Below are 22,136 nucleotides of genomic sequence, written 5' to 3' on the forward strand. Positions count from 1 at the left end.
TGCTGGGCTTTGTTTCACAGTGTAATATTTTTTCAGTATATAAACAGATTCCTTTCAGTGAAAGAAAACTGGCATTTGATAGACATGCACCTACTGGGTTGTGACCAGAATTATGCCCATTGCAGAGGTCTGGGTTAGAGATATCCTGAAATGCTTACAGTGTGGCATGAGCTCCTTGGTATCATGTGCTTTGCTCCACAGATGTGCTGCTCCTGCTTGCTGATGGAGATCCAGCTTGTGGTGTTTGGCTAGCCTGCAGCTAACCAAACTTCAAAAACAGTGAAGTGTGACCCAGCTTCTGACCCGCTTTTGTTCAGAAGTATTGTGTAAATGTTTAAACATCAAAGGAAAAAATAATCAGGTGCTGAGGGTAAAGGGTATACAGACCTCAGTTAAGAAGCAGCTCTTAACTGTGAAGAGTGAACTGCAACCAGGGCTGTGACTGTCCTGTGTTCCTCATAGGGTTTCCTGCCATTCCTTCAAGGCTCTGAGTGCAGGCATCTTTTTGAAATTCTCATGTTTCCTATGTCCATTCTTGTTTTTGGTGGGAGACTCAGGAGTCAGTACATGCACTCCATGTTTTGGTTCAAATCTTTTCTGCATTTTCACTGATGATCAATATACCCTTCACAGAGTCACGGAATGGGTCAGGTTGGGAGGGACCACTGTGGCCATCTGGTCCAGCCTCCGTGCTCAAGCAGGTTCATCCTAAAGCACACGGCACAAGATTGCATCCAGACAGTTCTTGAGTATCTCCAGGGAGGGAGACTCCACACCTTCTCTGGGCAATCTGTTCCATTGCATGGTTACTGCACAGTAGTTCTTCCTCATATTTAGGAGGAACTTCCTGTGCGTCAGTTTCTGCCTCTTTCCATCCATATACACTTCTGAAGAAAGATGAGAAAGAAGTTTTTGCCCTTTTATAGGGAAAGAGCATTAAATATTTGTTGCAGAGACCACTGGCCAGGTTACTATCCTATTCATGCCAAAGGAACCTCTGAAAATACCTTTGAAAATATTTTGTGTATCATGAAATAATCTCTGGGCCTATTTTACCGTGCTTCAAGAAAAGACCAGTGACTGACCTTCCTTTTACAACTTGGCAAGATGATTTTCACAACCCATTCTTTCTACTTGCTAGAGCTTAATTTGATGGAGCTAATGATCCACACCAGATATGGCCTCACCTAAAATGACTCAGTAGGACAGCCCTTTTGGGTGGGATATTTTAGACTTATATGGCACCCCGCATTCACCTCTCACTGTTTATGGACAGAGATTTGGCTTTGGTGCTTTCCCATCATCTGAAACAGTTCAAGAGATAAAGGAGAAAGGAACTTCTGCTCGGTATTGATTTTGTGTACTGGTTGTTTTGAACTCACCTATCAAGCCAGTCCAGTAAGAGGACTTTTTGTCCTCTTCATCTTTCATAATACACCAAAACTTTGTGTCTGTTGTTTAGTTTTAGTCTCTCATCTCAAAGGGTAAATTAATTTGCCATTTTACTTCACTTTATTCTCTTTGTTTTCATGATCTATGTCTACAATTAGTTTGACTCATTGCTTATTTGTTTAGTTCTTGTACTGTATGTTTTTTCTAAAGGGAGAACTTGTCACCTGGAAATGGTTCTGGTGTATCTATTTTAATATAACTCTGATTTTTCCTGTCTCCATCTGCTGGTAAAAAATGAGATTTCCTGTTAAAACATGATATAATGAGGAACAGAAACTGTAAATTTCAAATAATAAATAACTCTTTTGCTATTATAGACACTTTCCATTTGGAACTGGATAGAAATGATCAGTTTATTTATTTTAGGCTATTTAATAATAGCTACCAAATACTGATAACTTTTGCTATTTTGTGGATTTTCACTGACAGGAAAATGTGCTGACAGGAATGATTCAGATATTCAAATGGATGTACTCATAACCTGGGAGTTCAAATACATGGGCTGATTAAAGTAATTTGTTCATTTCTATGGGAGTAAGAGGCATTATAAAACAGTCATCCCTATTTTAAAATATCAATATATTTTACAGTTACTGAACCAGCAGATAAAGGAAATAATGTACCATGGGGTATTTAATTTGTTAATTTGTTTTGAATTATTTCTGTGGACAGATATATAGGGTTCATGTTATACATCAACTATCAACTTCCTCCTAACACTTTCCCTACAAAAGTTTTTGTATCTTGAACCCCAAGGGAGTAAAACTTCTACATACAATCATGTCAGGAGCTCATTATGCATGAACTAACAACACATAGGGCTATAAGCAAAACTTTTTGTTCATTCAGGGTACGGTGTTTCAGACAGTAAAAGACTTTGCTCCTCATCCAGAGGAAATTCAAAATGTGGTACGAGTCAGCAGAGGTGTAGGGACATAAATGAGCTTTAACTCTGTTGCTGTCTGAACTGATTATATGAGAAAAATGTTACACATCATATTTCTGCATTCAAAGCAGTCTTAGATTTATATGTGATTTATAGTATGTAATGAAATATTTAGGTGCATTGTTATTTGCATCTACTCCTAATGTTTTGTAGGTGCTTCTGGCTTTGATGCTTTTACAACAGAAGTTTTTATAGACCTGAACATTTTCTATAAAACTACCAACCAAGACTTTCCTTTTATTTTCTATTTCTGTCTATCATATTTTTATAGGAATATTTTTCAAACACTTTCAAGATACTGATAGTTATATTCATTCACAAAGCAAGAGGGTGTTTTATGAGACCTATTTCCTCCTAGAAATTTCAACAGGAGATGCAATTACAAGGACTTTTGTTTCAGTAGCATTAAGTTTAAAGGCTTGTATTAAATTATTTTCTCCTCTGCAAAGTAACTATAAAAACAACAACCTTTCATTTAATAGATATTTTTGCTGCCTTAAGAGTTTTATCTATTTGCTTTACTGGCAAACTTTCTTCCTTTCTTTACTCTGACAAGCCCTGTATTGCCAACCTCAATAAAAGAGACTGCCTGTCTCCCCAACCATCCTGGTTCATAGGGATCCTTAGCACTTTCTGGGAGGTACACAACTCTCTGTAAAATTCACTTCTGTTCAGAAATTTATTCTTTGTCTAGATATCTTAAAAAAACCCCAAGGAGACAACTTTAATCTCAGAGTTCAAATGGATTTTGTAGTGCTTAAAATGAAAGGAAACATTTCTTTGTATCCTAAGAACATAGGAAAATCTCTGGATATACATAAAACCAAGAGTAAACAGGAAAAAATGAAATGCAAAGAGTGAAATGACATAAAATCTCACTGATAGAGATTGAAACTGTTCCAGAAGCTATAAGGATGAATGTATTTTGTCTCTGCTGGCCAGGGAGGCATCTGAGAAAACTGGTTTAGGACAGGGCATGACGTACCTCAGTAATGGCTGAAAGGAGAGGGGTGAAATGGCCTGAAAGATTTGGTAGTCTAAGTCCAATGCTTGAAGTAAAGCATTCAGTGAGGCTTCCATTCCTAAGTCATTTTTGAAAGTAAGGCTTGGACTCTTTCTGTGCTGAATGAAAGTCCTAAAAATACCTCATGATTTATAAATATCCTCCTTGCTATTCCAGAGTTGTTACTGCCCAACTCACTTTGAAAGTGGTGTTTAAGCTTCCTAGAATTATCAAGAAGAAACGCAATTAATATCTAGTCTACCCAAGACAGGATTTACTCATAGCATCCCTGGCAGGTTTTTGCCTAACCTGGCCTCAAAATCCTCCTATGACATACATCCCACAGCCTCCCCAGGCAAACTGTTACTGAGCTTGACTATCCACATCAATAGTAAGTTTTTTCAAATGTCTGATGTAAATCTCCCGTTCAGTGGTTTAAGCCTATTACTTGTCCTGTCCCTTGTGGACATTTCATAGCCTTTCAGTCATGGGAATAGCATTACGATGCAGTCTCTCTTTCAGGTTTTTTTTAGCCTTAGTTGAAGCTAAAAACCTGTCCCCTTAGGCGCTGTGAAAATTTTTACCCAAAGTCAGCTTATAAAGCAGAACTGCTTTGTTAATGCTTTGTTAATGCCTTTATAAAATAGCAATTTCTTGATAAAAGTGTAGTATAATGGCAGGCAGGAAAGCCTGATACAACTGCGTCCACTTTAGAGACTTCTTGGTTCAAATGGAGATTTGAGGTTTTATCATTTTCCCAGCTTTTAACTATTGGGATGTCAGTATGGAATATCAAAAGTGTCAGTAAGTAGCTACCTTACTCAAATTACTCAGCTGGTGTATTGCTTCTGCAGCTGAGGCTTATGGCTCTGCCCAGTGTTGCATGTTGCTGGATGAAATGAACAGTGCACTCACAGCACCTTGGCACCTTCTACAGCACTGCTGGTATTCTGAATCAAGGTCTACCTCATTGTCTTAGACAGCACCAAGTGGGATGAAGCCAGCTTAGTCATGTCCAGGCTCCACTTAATAAAGTTACAGATGTAGATATTTAATTACACCCCCTGGAGCAGTTTCTACTCTGTTTAAACGATTTTTCCCTACCCTTTTTGATTGAAAAGGTTTGGAAAGTTTGTATTCATTTTCTCGGACTTCAATTAGGAGTCATGACAATTTGTGCAGGCTTTACTTCTGTGTATTTTTAGAAGTACTATCAATGCTTATTGGTTTAGTCAGCTACATGGAGAAATACCCCTTCAAGAGCACCCCCAGCTCATACCTGCCAACCTTTGGGTGTCCATGTCTGGGGAGGGAGGTAGGAGGACCATTAGAGAGAGCCCTGCGCACTATGGCCACCAAAAGCAGCAAAATGCATTTCATTTCCGAGTTTCTTCTTTAAATGTATTCATAATGTTTGCATGTGTCAGCTCTGCTGAGGTGGCATCTCAGGTTTTAAATTAATATTGTTGTAATGCATTTCTTTTTAATTAAAAAAGAGACCTCCCTCATAGGAAATTTCATAAAATAAAACTAATTAGTAATAAACAGATTAAGTCTTTGTCACTTAATCAACACTATAAACTTCTGAGTATTTGGAGAGCAGTGTGAGATAACACTGTCGTCATACTAAGAGTGATTGAAATCATCAGGGATCCCACTGTGCTGTTTGGGTGGTGAGAAAATAATGATTGAAGATTGAGCCCCTACCGCGCTCACATGTGAATTCCCCTAAAGATTAAAGCTACAAAGATCTGAATTTGATGTTGGCCCTATCTCTAAAGCAATTTTTTTTAAAGAGTAGGCAATGGTGGTGGATAGTACCAGGCAAATTCTTCATGATGCTTAAACCAAAACCTGTCACAACACCACAAAGTTTTTGAGCTGGTGGTCTGTGACTGATCATGGGCTGTGAACTTTGCAACTTTCTCAGAGCAATGGTTCCCAGCGGATCTGAGGCTTTAACCTGTGGTGGAGATCGCCCTGCAAATTTCTCATGTTCTTCCACCCTCAATCCTCAACACAGTCATTTCCATCAGAACTGTGGCAGTCTTCTCATCACACATGTGCCAGGGTTCTGCCCAGGTCCATCTGTCTCCTGGGGATAAAGAATGCAATGGAAAAGACCATGTAGCTTTGGGCAGGGACCTCTCTGAAGAAAGTTGGGCATACTAGAGCAGGATAGGGTATAGCCTGTCTGACTGGTAGTGTCAACACCTCCTAACCCACTGTTACTTGGAATGATGCACATTTAGAAGGTTACGTTCTAAAGGCATTGACATTTTCTCCATTGCTACTAGGAACGTGTCAGAGCTCCATTATGTCACCCTGGGGGTTTCTTTGGAGCTGTTGGGATTATTTGGGTTCTTCTTTTGAAATATATGAAACATTGAGGTGGGCTGGAATAAAAATAGGGGGAGTGAGAAAAATGAATCATATTTGTCCACATATAGCAAACTTAGTGGAGTGGATTAGCAAGAAATTTTGATCTCGGGGACAGCAAGTAGGAGTCATACAGAATTATTATCTTTTAATTTCTCATCTTTGACTTTATTCAGTCACTGCAGTCATAATTGCATGTGTTTTGTCATAGAAGTGCCCATGTAAATCAGTTTTGTTGTGTCATGACTTAAATGAGCAGTAATGGTATTATAAAATACATTCAGTTTGGAACACTGTTACTGCTTAAAATACACAGTGAATGGTTATACTGCTGCCTCCAAAGATCTAAATTCGAATACAGTGTTGGAGTACAAGTGAATTGGCCATTCTTATTTTATTTTTCATATAATGGTGTTGTATTACAAACTGCAGCCAGCTTGATAGATGTCTATTCTGGAAAAACTGCTCCTTCATTAGAACTGAGTCCATAGGCAGCTGTAAAACAAACAAAACCTCATGTGGATGGTTCTGTTAAAAAGGCAGGAGCTGAACTGTACTGGTTAATTTCAGAGACATTGGGGACTGTTTCTTTTTAGAAGTCTTTACCTACCATGACACTATCACTTTTGAAAATCAGACGCTAGGTGTTGTCATTTTCCACTTCTTCCAACTGGACATCAGTGTGCAAAAGTAGAAAATATTTAAAACATCCCTTTCTTTTCCTCGTATTGTAGTATGTCTTTGTATAGTATGTCTTTGCAATTTTTGCAAGGGCAAATTGTTTATAACAACTTCTTTCATATTCATAATTACAATTAGCTCTTTGAATTAAAACCTTTTGTTAAAAATATATATGAAATGCTAGGCACAGATTTATTGAAGAGTGAGAGAATAACAGCTGTTGCATCCTTACTAACAACCACATAATGCATTTTTGTGCCATGTGTTTGGGACAGCTTCTGCCTTTGAATTGTGTTTCTGCATTTGAAGAAAGAAGCACAGATAGTTTTTGTTTTGTTTTTTTAAATACTGGAGTGGAAGTTCACTTCCTATAAAGAGGCTAAATGCCCTGGTTTGGCAAAACGGTCTGCTTGCAAGGGTCTGTGTGATCCTTCTGATCACACAGCTTTCCTACAATACTGGGTCTGTTACTTGCATGGTGGGTGATCTTCAGATATTAATGGGTCTTTAACTCCCTTCTAAAAAAGGACAATGTGTCTCATGATTATCATAATTTGTCTATTCATCTTGTCTCCCTTACTTTTTCTGTTCTTTTTATTTTTTCTTTTCAGGATGGAGTAGGTGTAGATGAGAAGCTGTCTTTACGGCGGGTAGCCGTCGTAGAAGATTTCTTTGACATTATCTATTCCATGCATGTTGAAACTGGGCCCAATGGAGAACAAATCAGAAAACACGCTGGACAAAAGAGAACATATAAAGCAGTAAGTAAAAAAAAAGCTAAAAGTGAACACGAGTCTCTGAAAATGTGAGTTATTTGGGTTTAGTCACATGGCATGAGATTTGTGAGGGATTTTTTTCCATCTAGATTAGTACTGACACCCTCACTCTCAAATTGATTTCAGAGATCTTTCATTAGTGCATGAAAACATATTGTTTAGAAATCACATTTACTGTGTAATAAGGGCCACACCCACTGACTTCACTAGACATTCATTTGTACAGAAGAGAATTTGCTATTTCTATAATGGTTTCACAATTTTTCTAATAGCTCTGTATTAATTAATTGCCATTAAATGGATGAAGTGTTAAAGAAGACAGAAGGTATTGTCACAACTTGGCTAAATGGATTGCTGTATTTCAGCATATAAATAAAGGTGCCTTATAGGTTATTGCCACAGACTAAGTAATACCTAATGGTTTAATGGTATGAAGGCTTGTAAATGTCCTGAATTCTAAGGGCTGGAAAACTACTAGGTATAATAAGGAAAGTGTTGAGGGGCCACCTCCCATACCTGCAAAAACTGGCTGAGTAGAGAGAAAATATAATTTTAAAAAATTTAATTGCATCAGTACAGTCTTAAAATATCTATAAATAGCTTTTGTGATTAGGGACGCAAATATAGCACTTTAAGGTCCTATGGAGAACGAATGAAACATTTACTACACTTTCCCAAGGTGCTTAAAATGCATGGTCTTGCCTGGATTTGGGTGATCCACTTTCCATGTGCAGGGCTGTGATAGTGCCAGGCATGCTCAGAGGTTGATCCTGACCCACCTGCCCAGCTATTCCAGTTGCTGAAGCACCAGGGGCTCTCCCGTGGTGGCATGGCAGGGGTGCCCAGCCAGGGCCCATCACACACCCCTGGCCAGACTGCAGGGCATCCAAGGCACCTCTCCCCCTGGTCCCAGTGGGATGAGGCTGGCAGGGAGCTGTGGACAGGGTGCTGAGGTGACCTATCACCCTGAACACAGTTCTTAATCTTAAAAACAACCTGCAGTTGTGTGAGCTGTTTTTCATCAGATTTCACCAGAATATGGGGAAGCTCCAGGTTTCTGATTCAATTTTAGCTGTAAGGAACAGCTGTTTTTCCATTACTGTTTCTTTCACCCATAGAGCAATCTTTTCTCTATATCTGTGAATCCCTTCACATATATTTTATTTATAGGCTATTTCAGATGGTTTGTTGAGGGATAAGCTTCTGGCAAAATTTCTTATAATTTGTTCCCAGAGGTATTGACCTGAAGATAGACATATGAAGACATCTTTCATCTGGGTGTGCTTTTGTAGGGCTTGGAGTGTTATTTCAGGGTGAACTAACACAAACTCTCTAAATTAATTTTCATCTGGCACCTCAGCCATTTTGATACTTCGTCTTCTTTTTCAGAAAGCATTAGAAAAGTGATATTTTCCATTGACCTGTTTCTTTCTATTTTGTTTTACCTCAGTAGGCTGTTCAAAGGTATAGGTCACAAATGTCTTAGAATAATATACAGCTATAAGGAATGCTGCCAACTATAAATACAATATTCAAGTTATCATCCCACAAATGTGTGCCAAGTATAATATTTACTACTGTAAGAATTCCATGATTGCAGGTCAAATAAGAATTTTTTTAAATTGTGAATAGCATGAAAGACTAGTGTATCTTTGGTGAGAAGAACTATTTGTACAGATTCAGTAGCCTACACAGTAGTTTCATATATTGTCAACTTTTATTGCAATTGAAACATGAGCCTGTTGCATCATTAAGGATGCCCAAATGTAAGTTTTTTCAGTCTTCAATATTTGTTCATTCATTTAATTGTATATTAATTTATCAAGGGCATTGAGTTGTCTTTCCCAGTGACAAGATTCACATATATAATTTTGAAAGACTTCCATTGATTAAAAAAATGGAAAAAAGACTCCAGAAGAAACAAATTTCAATTCTTGTTCTTTATTCTGACATAAGAATTAGGTTAAGTAAACAGGCCTCAAACTCTACCAGACCATCTGGGGAAACGTATGCTTCTTTACTGGACCTGTCCATGAAAATGCCTTTAGTAAAATTAAGAGCTGTAGTGTCAGTCTGTTCCAGGAAGCCACGCAGTATCTACCTCCTCTGTGGCACTGTAAGGAGGAAAAAAGTAATATCTCAGGTAACTGTCTCCCAGAACATTTTACTTTAAAAGCTTTATAAATCAAACTGAAGTACTTTGGCGGGGTTTAATTTCATTAAGTGAATCTGGAACAAGATTAATTTAGTCTTGTTTCTTTATTCACATGTCAAAAGTGAATCATCCCTGAGATCTCTGCATGTATTTATCCTGCATAAGTATTCACCAAATGGTTTAAGTAAAGAACTTTTATAGGAGATGCGGTTCACAAACTGTATGCTACAATTGCTATTTGTAATTCACCCCTGGCATGATCTAGTCACATTGCTTCTGTTATCTCACTGGATAAGCAAAACCTTTTAGCAGAGAAATTATGGGAAGAAAACACCACAAGTTTGGTACAAAATTCCTGAACTTCTGAAGTTCATAAATATTGTCATGGATTTTCAGTACCTAAGTATTTCTGAAAAATTAATGGCACAGCCCTTGAGAATTGCAACATATTGATTTTACGTAATTAATTTGCTTATATGTGTGTGGTTTATTTTCAATAGTGAACCTGCTCCACTCAAAGTTTTGAATATGCTCAAGAATGAATGGAAGGGTAATGAAATTGTTAAAGGTGACTTAATTAACTACTGTCTGCATTTACATGGAGTAACAAATTTGGTATAGCTAGAGTCTTTTTAATTTTTGATAGAGTCACCCTAGGTGCTGGTGTGCTAAAATACATCAGAATGTCTCTCTAAAAATGTGTTCAGAACACTTGACAAACTCAGGGAATCTGCACTGCCTTGTTTATGTTAACTGCATGGAAATGCATGATATTTTTACAACTGATTGATTTGTGTGGAACTTCCTACACTGGCACCATACAGGAAGATAAATAGGATGTGGTACTCAAGACCTCTTAAAGAGCAGAGTACTGAAAAGAGCCTTTCCATTTTGATTTGGGCAGCAATGTACCAAGCTCAAACTTTAGGATTTTTGACACAAATCCTCTAGATAAATTAGGAAAGCATCTGTCCTTCAATATTTAAGTTTAGAATAAGGTCCCATTCTCTTCTCCTCTGCACACTAAAAGACCAGAAGGGAATTGTATAAACTCTGTGTGTATGATGTGGGAGAGTAACCTTGAAAATATGCAAAACAGAAGGAGTGTCCTATTTAAGTAGCAGGTTTTGTGTTCATTTTGGGTGCCTGACTTGTATACAAGGTAAGATTGATGTGCTGTGTTCCTTGCCAGCATAACTTTAGGTAGATCTATACCAGCAAATAACCCAGACGTGGGTTATATAAATGTAAAATGAAACCAAGAACTTTAAATCATATCCAAAATATACCAGACTGAAGGAATAATTAATGTGGTGGTTTTAATCTCAGCTACTTTCCCAGTTCCCAGGGAAGTTTACAAAGGGGGAAAACATTGAGGGTGTTGATCTGGGAGATAATTCCCTCACAAAGGCAGGATATGTGACACAAGGCCTGGCCAAGTCGGTTGCTCCGCAGGGTCACAGGTGACTAGGAAGATGCAGAAGGTGAAAAGATCATGTTCCTCAGGGCAAGGGAAAGCAGTGGTGCTCAGAGAGGTCCATGCTTGTCCTGCATTTCCCTGGGTCCTCTGCTGGGCCTCACACGAGTGAAATGCTGATGCAAGCAATGTTGTCAGGAGAAAGTACCAGGATCTCGCAGGGGTATCTCTGCTAGCAGGTGCTGCCAAAGATCAGTGTCTAAGAGGAACTGCTTTGCTTTGAGGTGGTGCTTTTCACTCTGTGTTCTCAGGGAGTTATTTTTGTATAGACATCCCACTCTGAAAGGAGAACTGTGGCACCAAACTGGGGATGGGGATGCATGGGGGAGAAGCGTTCAGGAAAAGAATCCATCTGGTGTATTTGGAAAAGGCATGCAACAAGTACATAGCAGGCTTTCTGTGCCTTTGTAGAACTACATTGCTTGATTTAAACTGTTCATCTGTGTCTACAACTTAATTACAAGTGCTGAGTAGTATATCAGAGGTGGGAGTAACTGGGAAAAGTTGTGTCTACAGTAGCAGCATAATGCAACAGGCTCAAGCTGTCAGGACAGCTATGTGATTCAGTGCAAACCAGGAAAAAAAATAGCCTTATTACACTTTTCAAGAAGTGCAAATGGTCTGTGATGAGGCTGGCAACCTAAAACATCTGTGTTACATCTCATACCCAGTTATTGGTACTGTCAGGCCAGATGAAGTGATTAAGCCCTATATTTCAGAATAGATTTGATTTTCCTTACTTTGTTTTGATAGCCTTAAAAAAGGTATTAGATTTTCATTCATTTAAACAATTGAGAAGGTGCCTCGCCTTTCTACGTTATATCTGGACACATTTTCCCACAACTAAGTGCATCATCTAGCTAAGAGTTGTGTATAAGTCTCATAGCTACCTCAAGAACCTTTAATTCTATGTAAATATTCTACTTGAATTTTTTAACTATGAAGGATGATCTAATATCTGTCTGCTGAGTCTGTGAGTCTCTGTGCAAAACCTTGAAACATTACAGCAGTGAACTTGAATTGTGAGTGAGGGTTGTCATGTCTGAGCAGACGAAATGAGTTGATTAATAAGACTCCCTACCCATAAATGAAAAAAGGGCCATTGGGCTGATGAACTGGAAGAAGCAGGCTTGTAAAACACGGGGGAGATACTAATGTGTCACAAGAAAGTAGCTTGAGACAAGACTCTCATCAGATAGGTTGTACATAAATGTATAATATCTGAGGCATTAACAGGAGCCTTTAAGATGTGGGGTAATATCTGGGGTCTTGTGCCTCATCCAGCTGTTTCAGTGATAAATGTTTATTGATTTTGGATCAAGATTTTGAGTAGCTTCCCATATCTCCTGTCAGCCTAAGAAAAGCCTTTCTGAGACTGAGAAACAAGGGGTTACTCTTTTTCCCTCCCAAAACAAGAATGTGCTTATGAGCCCCTGTGAGCATCACACTGAGTGTGTTTTCCTCAGAAATTTTTTTTTTGACAGGTTGCAGTGTGAGACAACATCATCTCCTTCCTGATCAAACAGGGCTAAAGTAGGTTTGGGGCTTGGCTGGTTTCTTTACAGGACAGACCTTGTCCTTGGGGAAGTGGAAGAGCTTGAGCTTTGTGCAGGGTCCTAGCATGCTTAAATTCTTGCATCCACACCGTTCTTGTGTGCATAGCAAAACAGCCAAGCCCTGTGCACTTTTGCTCTATGTGCTTGTTCCTGCTTTTCTGCAAAGGGTGAGTGTTCAGTGTCCTGGCAATTGTCCCACTGGCAGGTGTTTCCCATCGCTTCCCTCTCAGAAAGCAGTTTTTGCTATATGGGGAGAGAAGGGAAGGGAGCTGTGAAGTGCAAGTTTAGCACATGAGGGAACAGCATTTCCTACAGTGTAGCGGGATAGCGAGCTCTTGGTAAAACTCCCAGCAGTGATAAATCTGATTTCCTATGTCAGCGCTCTATTCTGACCCCTTGCTGAGGAAAGAAGAGGGCTTCCCTTGGCTGAGCTTGCCCTCCTGTCATCAAGAAACCAATTTCTGCCACCTGGTTTGATGGCTGTGGGCCCAGGACAGATTACCATCTTCTCTCTATCCCTATCTTTCTCTCTCTTTCCCTCCTCCTGGAGTCTTCTTTTGATCATTTTTCTCCCCTTTACCCTCCTTAATTAAAATAAAATACAAACACACATGCAAAAATCTCTATTCTGACACATTGTATCTTCCAGACTACACATACATCCTCCATGTTAATTCTTTAGAGGTTAATAGGTTCACTTGCAAAATTTCACTCCCTCTCCTCACACTTTTCTTTCCTACTCTGCCATATGTGTCCTAAAATCTGCCTTTCAGTTTAGGACTTGTTAATTTTCCAAGCAAAAATTTAGCTCTGAAGGCTACATCATCACAACATCCTGCACTTAAATCATCTGAGTATGGGAGAGCATAAAGGAAACTTTGCTTGTTTTCTCTTCCTCTAGTGATGCAGTAGGGATGAAATGGGCTTCTCACACAGACAATTAGGACATTCATTGCTTAGCTCCAATGTAAATCAGATTACATGCTCAGGTAGTGGATTACTTGCCTGTGCTAGTTGTGCTCTTCAAAGGATCCAGTTAACCAGCCTAGACAGGCCTTCACTGCTGCATGATGCTTTGGATGCAGTCATATATGAAGTCAAAATATACCGAAATCTTTTTTTTAATGGTGACGTAAGATCATAAAAGCTTTAAGTCTGAAACCACTGATGTCAACTCATTTTCCTCTCAATTCAGAGTTAAAACCAAATACATGTCGATGAGCATGGACTGTATTGTTAGGAAATGCTTGCTTCCTATCGTATAATTTCTGAGGCTAAAACAAACCCTGTGTCATTTTTGCAGTTTTTGCTTAGGGCTCTGGAAGTTCTGTTTCTTCTTCATATTTCTTTACAGTGTAAAAAAGCACATAGCTATAATAGCTATACCTAGTACACAATACCTAAACACAAACTTGCTGGAATCTGCTGGTTTTCTGATTTCTCCAAGTTACAGAATACATCCAGTTATGAGATAAGACATCTCTACAAGCAGCAGAAGATACACTTATGTGCAATAAAAGCACAAGTAAGGGTAAGGAATCCCATAAGGATATTTCTAGAGCTTATATATTTAAGAAAAGTATAATATATTTTTAAAATCAATCCAAGTAGTTTTATCAATATGGTAAATCAGCACGCATTGGCCTTTGATGGGAATGGGCATGTGCATTAGAAGTTACTTGTAAGTCATGCCAAAAATATGCCAGTCTGATTTGTCAGAGTATGAATGTAAATGAGGTAATATCCCCCACTTCTTTTTTTCTGGCTTCATTTTTTCTTAAAATGTAGAATCATGTGCATGTTTTAATTTTATTTTTTGGCATGGATTTACAATAAAATAATATTCTTTTTTTATAACACATCACTGAAAAAGATGGCCTGGCTATATATTTTATTAGCTAATAGCCTTGAGAAGAGGGCTAGGAGCTGGGCCACTGAAAGCAGTGAGAGGATACAGCATCAGCAAGGACTGAGTCATTACTTCTTTCTTTTGGCTAGAGTAAAGGACAGAAACATTTTTTCCTGATGAAATCAGACCACTCAGGTATTTCTGTATAATTACTTAGAAGGTGTTATAGACCTCCACATTGTTCTCTGAAACACTCACATGCAAGCCAGCTCCATGAATTACATCAGTCCAGTCTTGTGCACAACCTGGTAAACTCTACTGAGAACTGAAATGTAGGACTAATTTGGCTGAGCATTTCTTGGCTACAGCTGGTTCAGAGCTCTGCCAGAGCAAGCAAGTGGCTATCTGCATCTTATAATGTGGAGATGAAAGGCCAACAAAGGTCTGCACTGCTGGGGGTGTGAAATTGTGCAGCTGTGGGGAGACAATTCATCAGCTTCCTGGCAGTGAAAGTTGGAGACACCTTTCTTTTCTATATATTCAGGCAACAAGAATAAGGAATGTTGTGGGTTATGCTCCTTATGTATCTCTTTCAATGTGATTCCTGTTGTGTTATACCAATTTATACAGACTGAAGTCTAGGAATGTCAGTGATTGATTCAAATTATAAATAAACGGGAGGAAGTTGGTGAAATCTGGAGTTATTTAGGGAAGGGCATCCTTAAAACTGTGTTGCAGTGGGAGGTTGGAGACATGAGCATCTGCTCTATGGGCAAATTTAGTTATAAAACCTGGTTCCCGTATAGTCAGTGGAGCATACCTATCAAATCTGGGCCTTAGCTCACTTTCTCTCCATGAAGGAATTTCATCTTGTTTGAGTAGAACTGGAATTTTGACAGAGATGCTTGATTAGAATAAATGGAGCGTTCCTATCAAATGCAGGGGACTAATGAATCCATTGGTAAGCTCCATTAATTTCAATACAGTGCTAAACATGTTAAATGTTATAAGAGAGAGGTTGCTGTGTATGTGCACTTTCCAATTTTTTCAATGCTGAATTCTAGCTGATTTTAGGTTCTTTTTTTTTAGTTGCCATAAAGCATGAGTATAACCAGTGTTTTCATGTTTAGAAAGGTAAATAAGCATCTGTTCTGTGGATATAAAAAACAGAAAAAAAAATCTAAAAATATATTTTTAGTAGGACTTCCCATTCAAAAATGGCTTCATTGAGTGCCTTAATTTTCAGAAAAGGTGTTTCAGGCCCAGAAAAAATATCTTTGTCAATTTTCATCACAGAACAATATTTGCTTTTGTACTAATTCTCTTCTCCCTCCCCAATAAGATTTCCATTATATAAGAAAACAACAACAATAAACATCCTAAAAACCAATGTTATAGACATGATGGTATATTTTGCATTCCCATTTTATAATGCATCATTTCTATGTATTGACATGACACACATCACATCAACAAACACTAATTTTAACTCCACCTATTTTCAAAAATACTGCCACTGATCAATTTGGTCCATGGAGTTTTAGGAAATGTAAAATTCAACACAGGTTAAGTAGGTAACAAGCCAAGTGGAAAAGTGTAAGAAAGTTAAAACTGACCATTCTTCCCCCGTTTAGCACCCTTGTGAGGGGCAGAAGTGATTTGAACAATATGTAATCCCATTTAATTCGAGTTAAATAGTGATCTTGTCCTTTCTATAGCCACACTTTCATACACACCATCTCCATTCTTCTTCACTTCCTGCTGAGACTTGCATCTCAGCATAGTGCTTGATAGGAAATCAAATCCTGCTGTAAGTTTTATAGTAGGGGAGTACAAAAAAAATTAACAACTTACTCTCTTAACCTCTTGCTGGGCCTTGGTCTTTCATTAAGGATTATCTCCATAGTAAGATAGCCGCCACAGTTGGGAAAGAAGAGGCTAGAGATTCATTACAACACTTGCACTGTTCAGTGTATATACATCAACATATATAAGGAATCACAGAAAAGGCATGCATTTGTCTTTTATTGGCTTGAAAACATCTAAGTTTGGATGCTTTCATCAAACTCCTCCCATCTGATAAAGCTGCTCCAGTGCACTGGAGTGTAACAGTTTCTGCTGATGTCTGGTTTGAATGTACCAAGACAATGCTGTTGTTGTCCCAGGTTATACACTATAAAGAGTTTTTCTCTACAGATTTTTAACTCCCTTTCAGGCAGCAGTGGGCTACAATTAGGTCTTTCTTGGCCTCATAACCTACATGAAAGGAATCTATCTCCCTCAAACTTTCCTTCAATGTTTCCTTTAGGTTCCAGTTGCTATGATGGCTTGGCTCAGAGGCATCTCCTGCTTCTTAGCAGCCTTCTTGAAGTGTGGAGGGGAACTGTGAACTTTGAGGGGAAACCTGGGCACAGTATTCCAGCTGCTTTCTTACCAGCACTGAGTAGAGAGTGATAATAATTTTTCTTGATCTTTTGGCTCTACACTCTAAATAGCCAGTATGAGATGTAGTTTGTCTGTAATCAATCAGTGAGTATGCTGTTAGCTCATTTTCAGCTTGGCACCAACCTCTGGGACCTTTTCAGCAAGGCAAAATGTCTATAAAGACAGATGCATCCTTTGGGGTGAGGAGAATGCAATCTTTAAAACCAGTAACTACTGCTTCCTCTTCTCCCTTTCAAGAGAAAAAAAGTCCCTCTGGTGCCTACTTGTGAGTATGTGGTTAGAAAAAATGATTTTGTTGAAACCAAGAAACAAATAAAATCTGTTGTTTCAAAATATTGCCAGGTAAAGCAGAGTCTCTGAAATCAACTGGTTCACAAATTCTTTAACTATTAGTAAAAATAACTTAGGTACTCCAAAGTACAAAACCACAAGCTTTAGGAAAATATTTTCATGGGATAGCTATTATGTGTGAATCTTTTTGTTGAAAGGAATTTGAAATGAACTGTAAACAGAAAACAACCCCCCATTTTGATACAAGTGGATTTTTGTTCAGTACCAACTGTTAGTAGCCATTAGATGCTAAGTAGGCAGATTGGAGAGATGTTTCTTGAAATCCTACATAGTATGCAGAACATGCTTTCATTGTGCTTCCTGGCATTAAAAGCTAATGTACCTTATTTGGAAATGATGATCAGGTCTGTTAAATCATGCTCAATCAGCTTACATAATAACACCTATATTTTGTTATTAATTTCAGATTTCAGAGACCTATGCCTTCCTACCGAGAGAAGCGGTGACACGATTTCTAATGAGCTGCTCAGAGTGCCAGAAAAGAATGCATTTAAACCCAGATGGAGCGGATCATAAAGGTAGTTTTAGTGTCAAACAGTGGGATGTAAAGTAATTTTATTTCTAATACCCATTTATACTTTCCTAGCTTAAGTGAGGGTTCATATAAATTTGGTAGGCTGTAACAGTTCAGTAAGTCAGATCATCTCATTTACTCAAGCTGGAAGGTAGTGAATCTTGTGCTTTCACTTAAGGATGGAGTGTAATGCCATCTGCACCCTCAATAGAAAGATGATCTTATCTGGAGGAAATAATTTATTTTGCTATAGAAATGTTTGTATGGGAGCTTAAGCGTAAGGAATAGATAGGGTATGTGGGCTGTAGTCATTTAGGGTAGAAGAGCTCCAATTTTCATGGTTTGATCTTGGTTTCCCTTTTTCTTTGGGAGACTTCCATTTGTACAGCCTACAAGCCATTGCAAATGCAAAAGTTAGAACTAAATAACATAACAGTCTGACTTTGACTGCAGAATAGCCTGACATAGCCTCCACAATTAACATACATTGCATAATAACTATTTTTTTGCAGATAATGGAAAACCTCCAACTTTGGTGACCAGTATGATTGATTACAACATGCCCATTACTATGGCTTATATGAAACACATGAAGCTGCAGCTACTAAATTCACAGCAAGATGAGGTAAAACCTGAAATCTTTTAAGTTTGTTTTTCTGTTCTCCTGCATTGCTTTGTACTTTGTCTTTCAGGTAGCTAGGAAACTGAAGATGATTGTCAATCCCATCTTTATAATTTTGTTGCTAAAACAGTCAGTCTGAAGCCAAGGCAGTGTTGTTTTCAAGCAATCAGACTGAGAGAAAATACCATGACTTATGGCCCTTCTGTGACTGGGGGTAGTGAACGTACTTTGAATTGCCTGAAGGTGCTCTTTAACTTGCCAATGGAACGGGTGATGTTGGCAGCATGTTCTCTTGAGACTTAGTTCTGTGCCCAGCAGTGACTTCCATTGTCTGCTTTTAGAAACCAATACCATCAACAGCTGGAATGACTGCCATGGTGTTCTCAAGGCTAGCAAACACAATGCAATACATGGTTCTGACAGGGATGAAAGTCTTGGCAACATCAGTTGAAAACTTTAAGGCAAAAAGCTTAATGATAAGAGCAGGAGTTACTTTTGAAATTTTGAATAAAAAGGCAGAAAAAAAAAGGAGGAGAAGTAGACTGAGAATCAAGCTTCTTCATAAGGAATTGGGGTTGGATTGTATTTATTTCTTCTCAAAGGTTGTTTGCTTTCTCTGATTTATTCAGAGTTTTCCCAGATCTTAAGAAGTGCTCCATCAATTCACAGGCCCATACCAAATTATTTATAGTAACCTCATTTTGCTAGAAGTTTGTTCATTTATCATTTAAGCTGCCAAATAGAAGTGCAGCTATGTGCCAGCAAAAAAACCAGTTCAGCATTCTATGTCTTCCTGTCCAACTACAAGATATTTTTTAATAAAGAAAGCCTTCAAAAACAACCTTAGCAGCTGGATTATGTCAAGACCCTGACTGACTTCTGACTTGTGCAGAGTCAGCCACATTTGTTTTCCCAATAAGTAGGTATGGGCTATTGCTGGAGATTTCATGAATTAATCAATACTCCCTGGAATGGGAATTTCACCACTCTTCTAGAAATATCAAGATCCTTGTTTCAGTTTGGCCTTTTTTTTTAAATTGCAGAGGGTGTAGGGAGACATCCCCAACTCAAATATAGCCTGGTATTTTCCTTCTATTAAGCTTCCTGATTATTTGAGGGATCTGGAAGTAGAGTTTGAACTAGCAGGAGAGAAGAGGCTTTATTCTGCAGCAGCCTTAGGAATTAAAGGACTCCTTGGTTTCTACACCTTTTCCCTTTGAGAATTACTACTTCCACAACAGGGTCAAGCACTCATGCTGGATCAGGACCCCATGCCACAGATCTTCAATAGACTGAATGTTTTGGTGTAGTCTTTCTGGTCTGATGACTGACATTTTTGTTAAACCAGTTTTTCATCTAGACAAGCCAGTGGCAATGATATGGAGGCAGCAGGACTTAACTTTGCTTCATATTTCCCTGCCCAGCTTGGTTTTGTAGCTCTGTTGTTACTGTATATGAAATGCCTGCAGCAGTGGATTTATGAAAGTAATTTCTTATATGTTTTAGTAATAATATTTTTTTTAGGGTAGAGTGGACACAAGGAAAGTTTTGGATTTATGAAAGTAATTTTTGTATGTTTTAGTAATAATAACTTTTCAGGACAGAGTGGGCACAAGGAAAGTTCTCAAGGTAATCCTTATGTCTCTTCTCAAATCATGGTTTTGCCAAGGTTTTTTTCTCCCCGGGCTGTACATTTGTTGGCCCTGAGAACAAAATGACAGGATAAATGCTGTTGTACAAAGGAGCGAGACATCTGGTTCAAACTATTTCATGAACTTAAAAACCAGGCTTGGGTTTGTAGGAAAGATTTAATCAATCATATATGTATTCTTGTTTGGAATTGAGAAAAGAGTAAACTTGGGTCCCACTGCTACCTAGCACAATGACTGAGAATCTCCTAATTCTTTCATCTTCAATTCTACATTTTTAAGCTGAGACCACTGATGAGAGGGAAAAGGGCTTCATCTAAAAGGAGAACTCACTACTGTGTGGGAATTTAGAGCTGTGCTCCTATAAAGATGCCAGTGGTCCTCAGTTTTTATTCCCATGTCCATGTGTCCATGCAGTTTCAGATAGAGGTTTACACAGAGAGAGGTTTACACAGTTTGGGAAGTGAAGTGGAGGCATTCTGCAGTGCTGTAGGCAAACAGAGGCTGCCTTAGTGTGTTGTTTTATAACTGTGCAAGTGTCAGCCAGAGCCCCCTTTCTGTGACCTCTTCAAATTGCCTAACCTCAGAACTGAAATATGTGAGCTGCTGCTTGCTGGTTCCTGCAGGATTCACTGAGAATTACCCCTGCGTTTTAACAGAGACACAGCAATCCAGAAGGTCTGGGGGAGTTTGTTTTCTTGTCTTGCTCTTTGAGCAAGCAGAGTGCATTTTCCCTAAACCTCAGACCCATCTGGTGTGTGCCCTGGCCCTGTCTGTCTCGGGTAGGAGGCTGGTGGGCACCAGGGCTCATCTGTGAGGGCAGTGTTTGGGTGTTTGCTGCTGCTGTGACTGGGGTGCTCCTGCTTTATGTAAGGCAAGACAGACAGGTGCCTGTTAGAGAAGCCCTCACTCTTCCATTTGTTTTATTACAAATCTCTGAGAACAAAGTATGTTTATTTCCTTATCTGTCATTAAGGAAATAATGCTGTGGCAGAGCAGAACAGCTTCACCTTGTGTGTTGTTCCACTCTCACTCCTGACTGGCATTTGCAGTACTTCATCCTAATTTAACATGAGTCATTACTGCAGGGAAATTGCTTTCTGAAAACAAGAGAAATGTCCATACAAACTGGAAACATTGCTGAGACCCAGGGGAGGAACTGATTTAAGAGTCTAACACTCAGAAAGAAGCAAGCAGCAATATTAATACCTGTAACATCCATTTCACAAAAAGTACACAGTAAATCATATTCTAGACATTTTTCTAGGTCAGTTCTAGTGAACAACTCAGAAAAATAGTCAGAATCCTGTCTTGTCCAGATTTGTTTAAAAAATGTAAATAAAAATGAATTGGAAAAATATTTCAAACATTTTCAGGGCATTTTCATTTACAAATCTATTTGCCATATTTTCATCTCAGTTCTTTCAAGTACTTTTCTTCTTAACAGGGGTAACCATCTCAGAAAAGTTGTTACTGAAAATATATTGCCTTAGGTTTGGACATTGCCTCAGCCATTTGCAGAGCAAGACTTGTGGATACTTAATTTCTAATCCATGAGTGGATGTGTGAACTTCAGTGGGACTGAAGCAACTGAAGTCAAATATGTATTTGAATATTTTCTGGACTATGTCTAAAACTGTTTTCTTTTATAAATGGGGATAATGATCAGGACTTTTACTTTTTGCCCTTTTTATCATCCCTGCTAAATGCTCTGTAACTGGACTTGATGGATAAATTATATTAAAGATGTACAATGTAGAATAAATTTGCAGTGATTCTCCTGTGATTATATTACTTTTTTTTGCCACTGACTGTCATGACCATTCTCAGAACTTTTATAGGCTTTCTCATTTTCATAGATGCTTCTTTAAACAGAGTGTAAGTGTGACATCATGTCAAGGGAATTTGACCATGGATCCTTACCAGGTCAGGTTGCCATTTGGAAATATCTTCCTGTGAGTCTTTGTGGTTTAACCCCAGCCAGCTACTAAGAACCATGTAGTGGCTTGCTCACTCCTCTACCCACTCTGGTAGCATGGGGGAAAAAAAAAAAGTAAAAACCCAGGGGCTGAGGTAAGAAGAGTTTAATAATTTAAACAAAGTAAAATAACTACTACTACTGCCACTACTGCTACTACTAATTGTAATGAAAGGAGAGAGAGAGAAGGAGGAATAAAACCCAAGAAAGATATGTGATGCCAAATAAAATTCCTCACCATCCACTGAATGATGCCCAACCCTCTGGTCAACTCCTCCCAGTTTACATACTGGGAATAATGCT

General features: G+C 38.6%; 1 protein-coding gene and 1 long non-coding RNA gene across 8 annotated transcripts in view; one reads left to right on the plus strand and one right to left on the minus strand.

The window, feature by feature from the left end:
* NOL4 (nucleolar protein 4) overlaps positions 1 to 22,136 on the plus strand; it is a 189,125-nt gene that overhangs the window by 28,037 nt on the left and 138,952 nt on the right. For all 7 annotated transcript variants that reach the window (XM_068189515.1, XM_068189541.1, XM_068189524.1 and 4 more), the window contains exons 2-4: positions 7,073 to 7,222; positions 17,477 to 17,588; positions 18,097 to 18,209. In XM_068189515.1, coding sequence (XP_068045616.1) covers positions 7,073 to 7,222; positions 17,477 to 17,588; positions 18,097 to 18,209 — 375 coding nt within the window. The remainder of the gene's footprint in view (positions 1 to 7,072; positions 7,223 to 17,476; positions 17,589 to 18,096; positions 18,210 to 22,136) is intronic.
* Positions 644 to 22,091, minus strand: LOC137473706 (uncharacterized). The gene is made up of 3 exons (XR_010998948.1): positions 22,079 to 22,091; positions 21,779 to 21,882; positions 644 to 887 (listed from the first exon to the last, which is right to left on the minus strand). It is a non-coding gene; the product is annotated as an uncharacterized lncRNA (long non-coding RNA).

The sequence above is a fragment of the Anomalospiza imberbis genome, chromosome 1, assembly GCF_031753505.1.
Source record: "Anomalospiza imberbis isolate Cuckoo-Finch-1a 21T00152 chromosome 1, ASM3175350v1, whole genome shotgun sequence".
NCBI lineage: Eukaryota > Metazoa > Chordata > Aves > Passeriformes > Viduidae > Anomalospiza > Anomalospiza imberbis.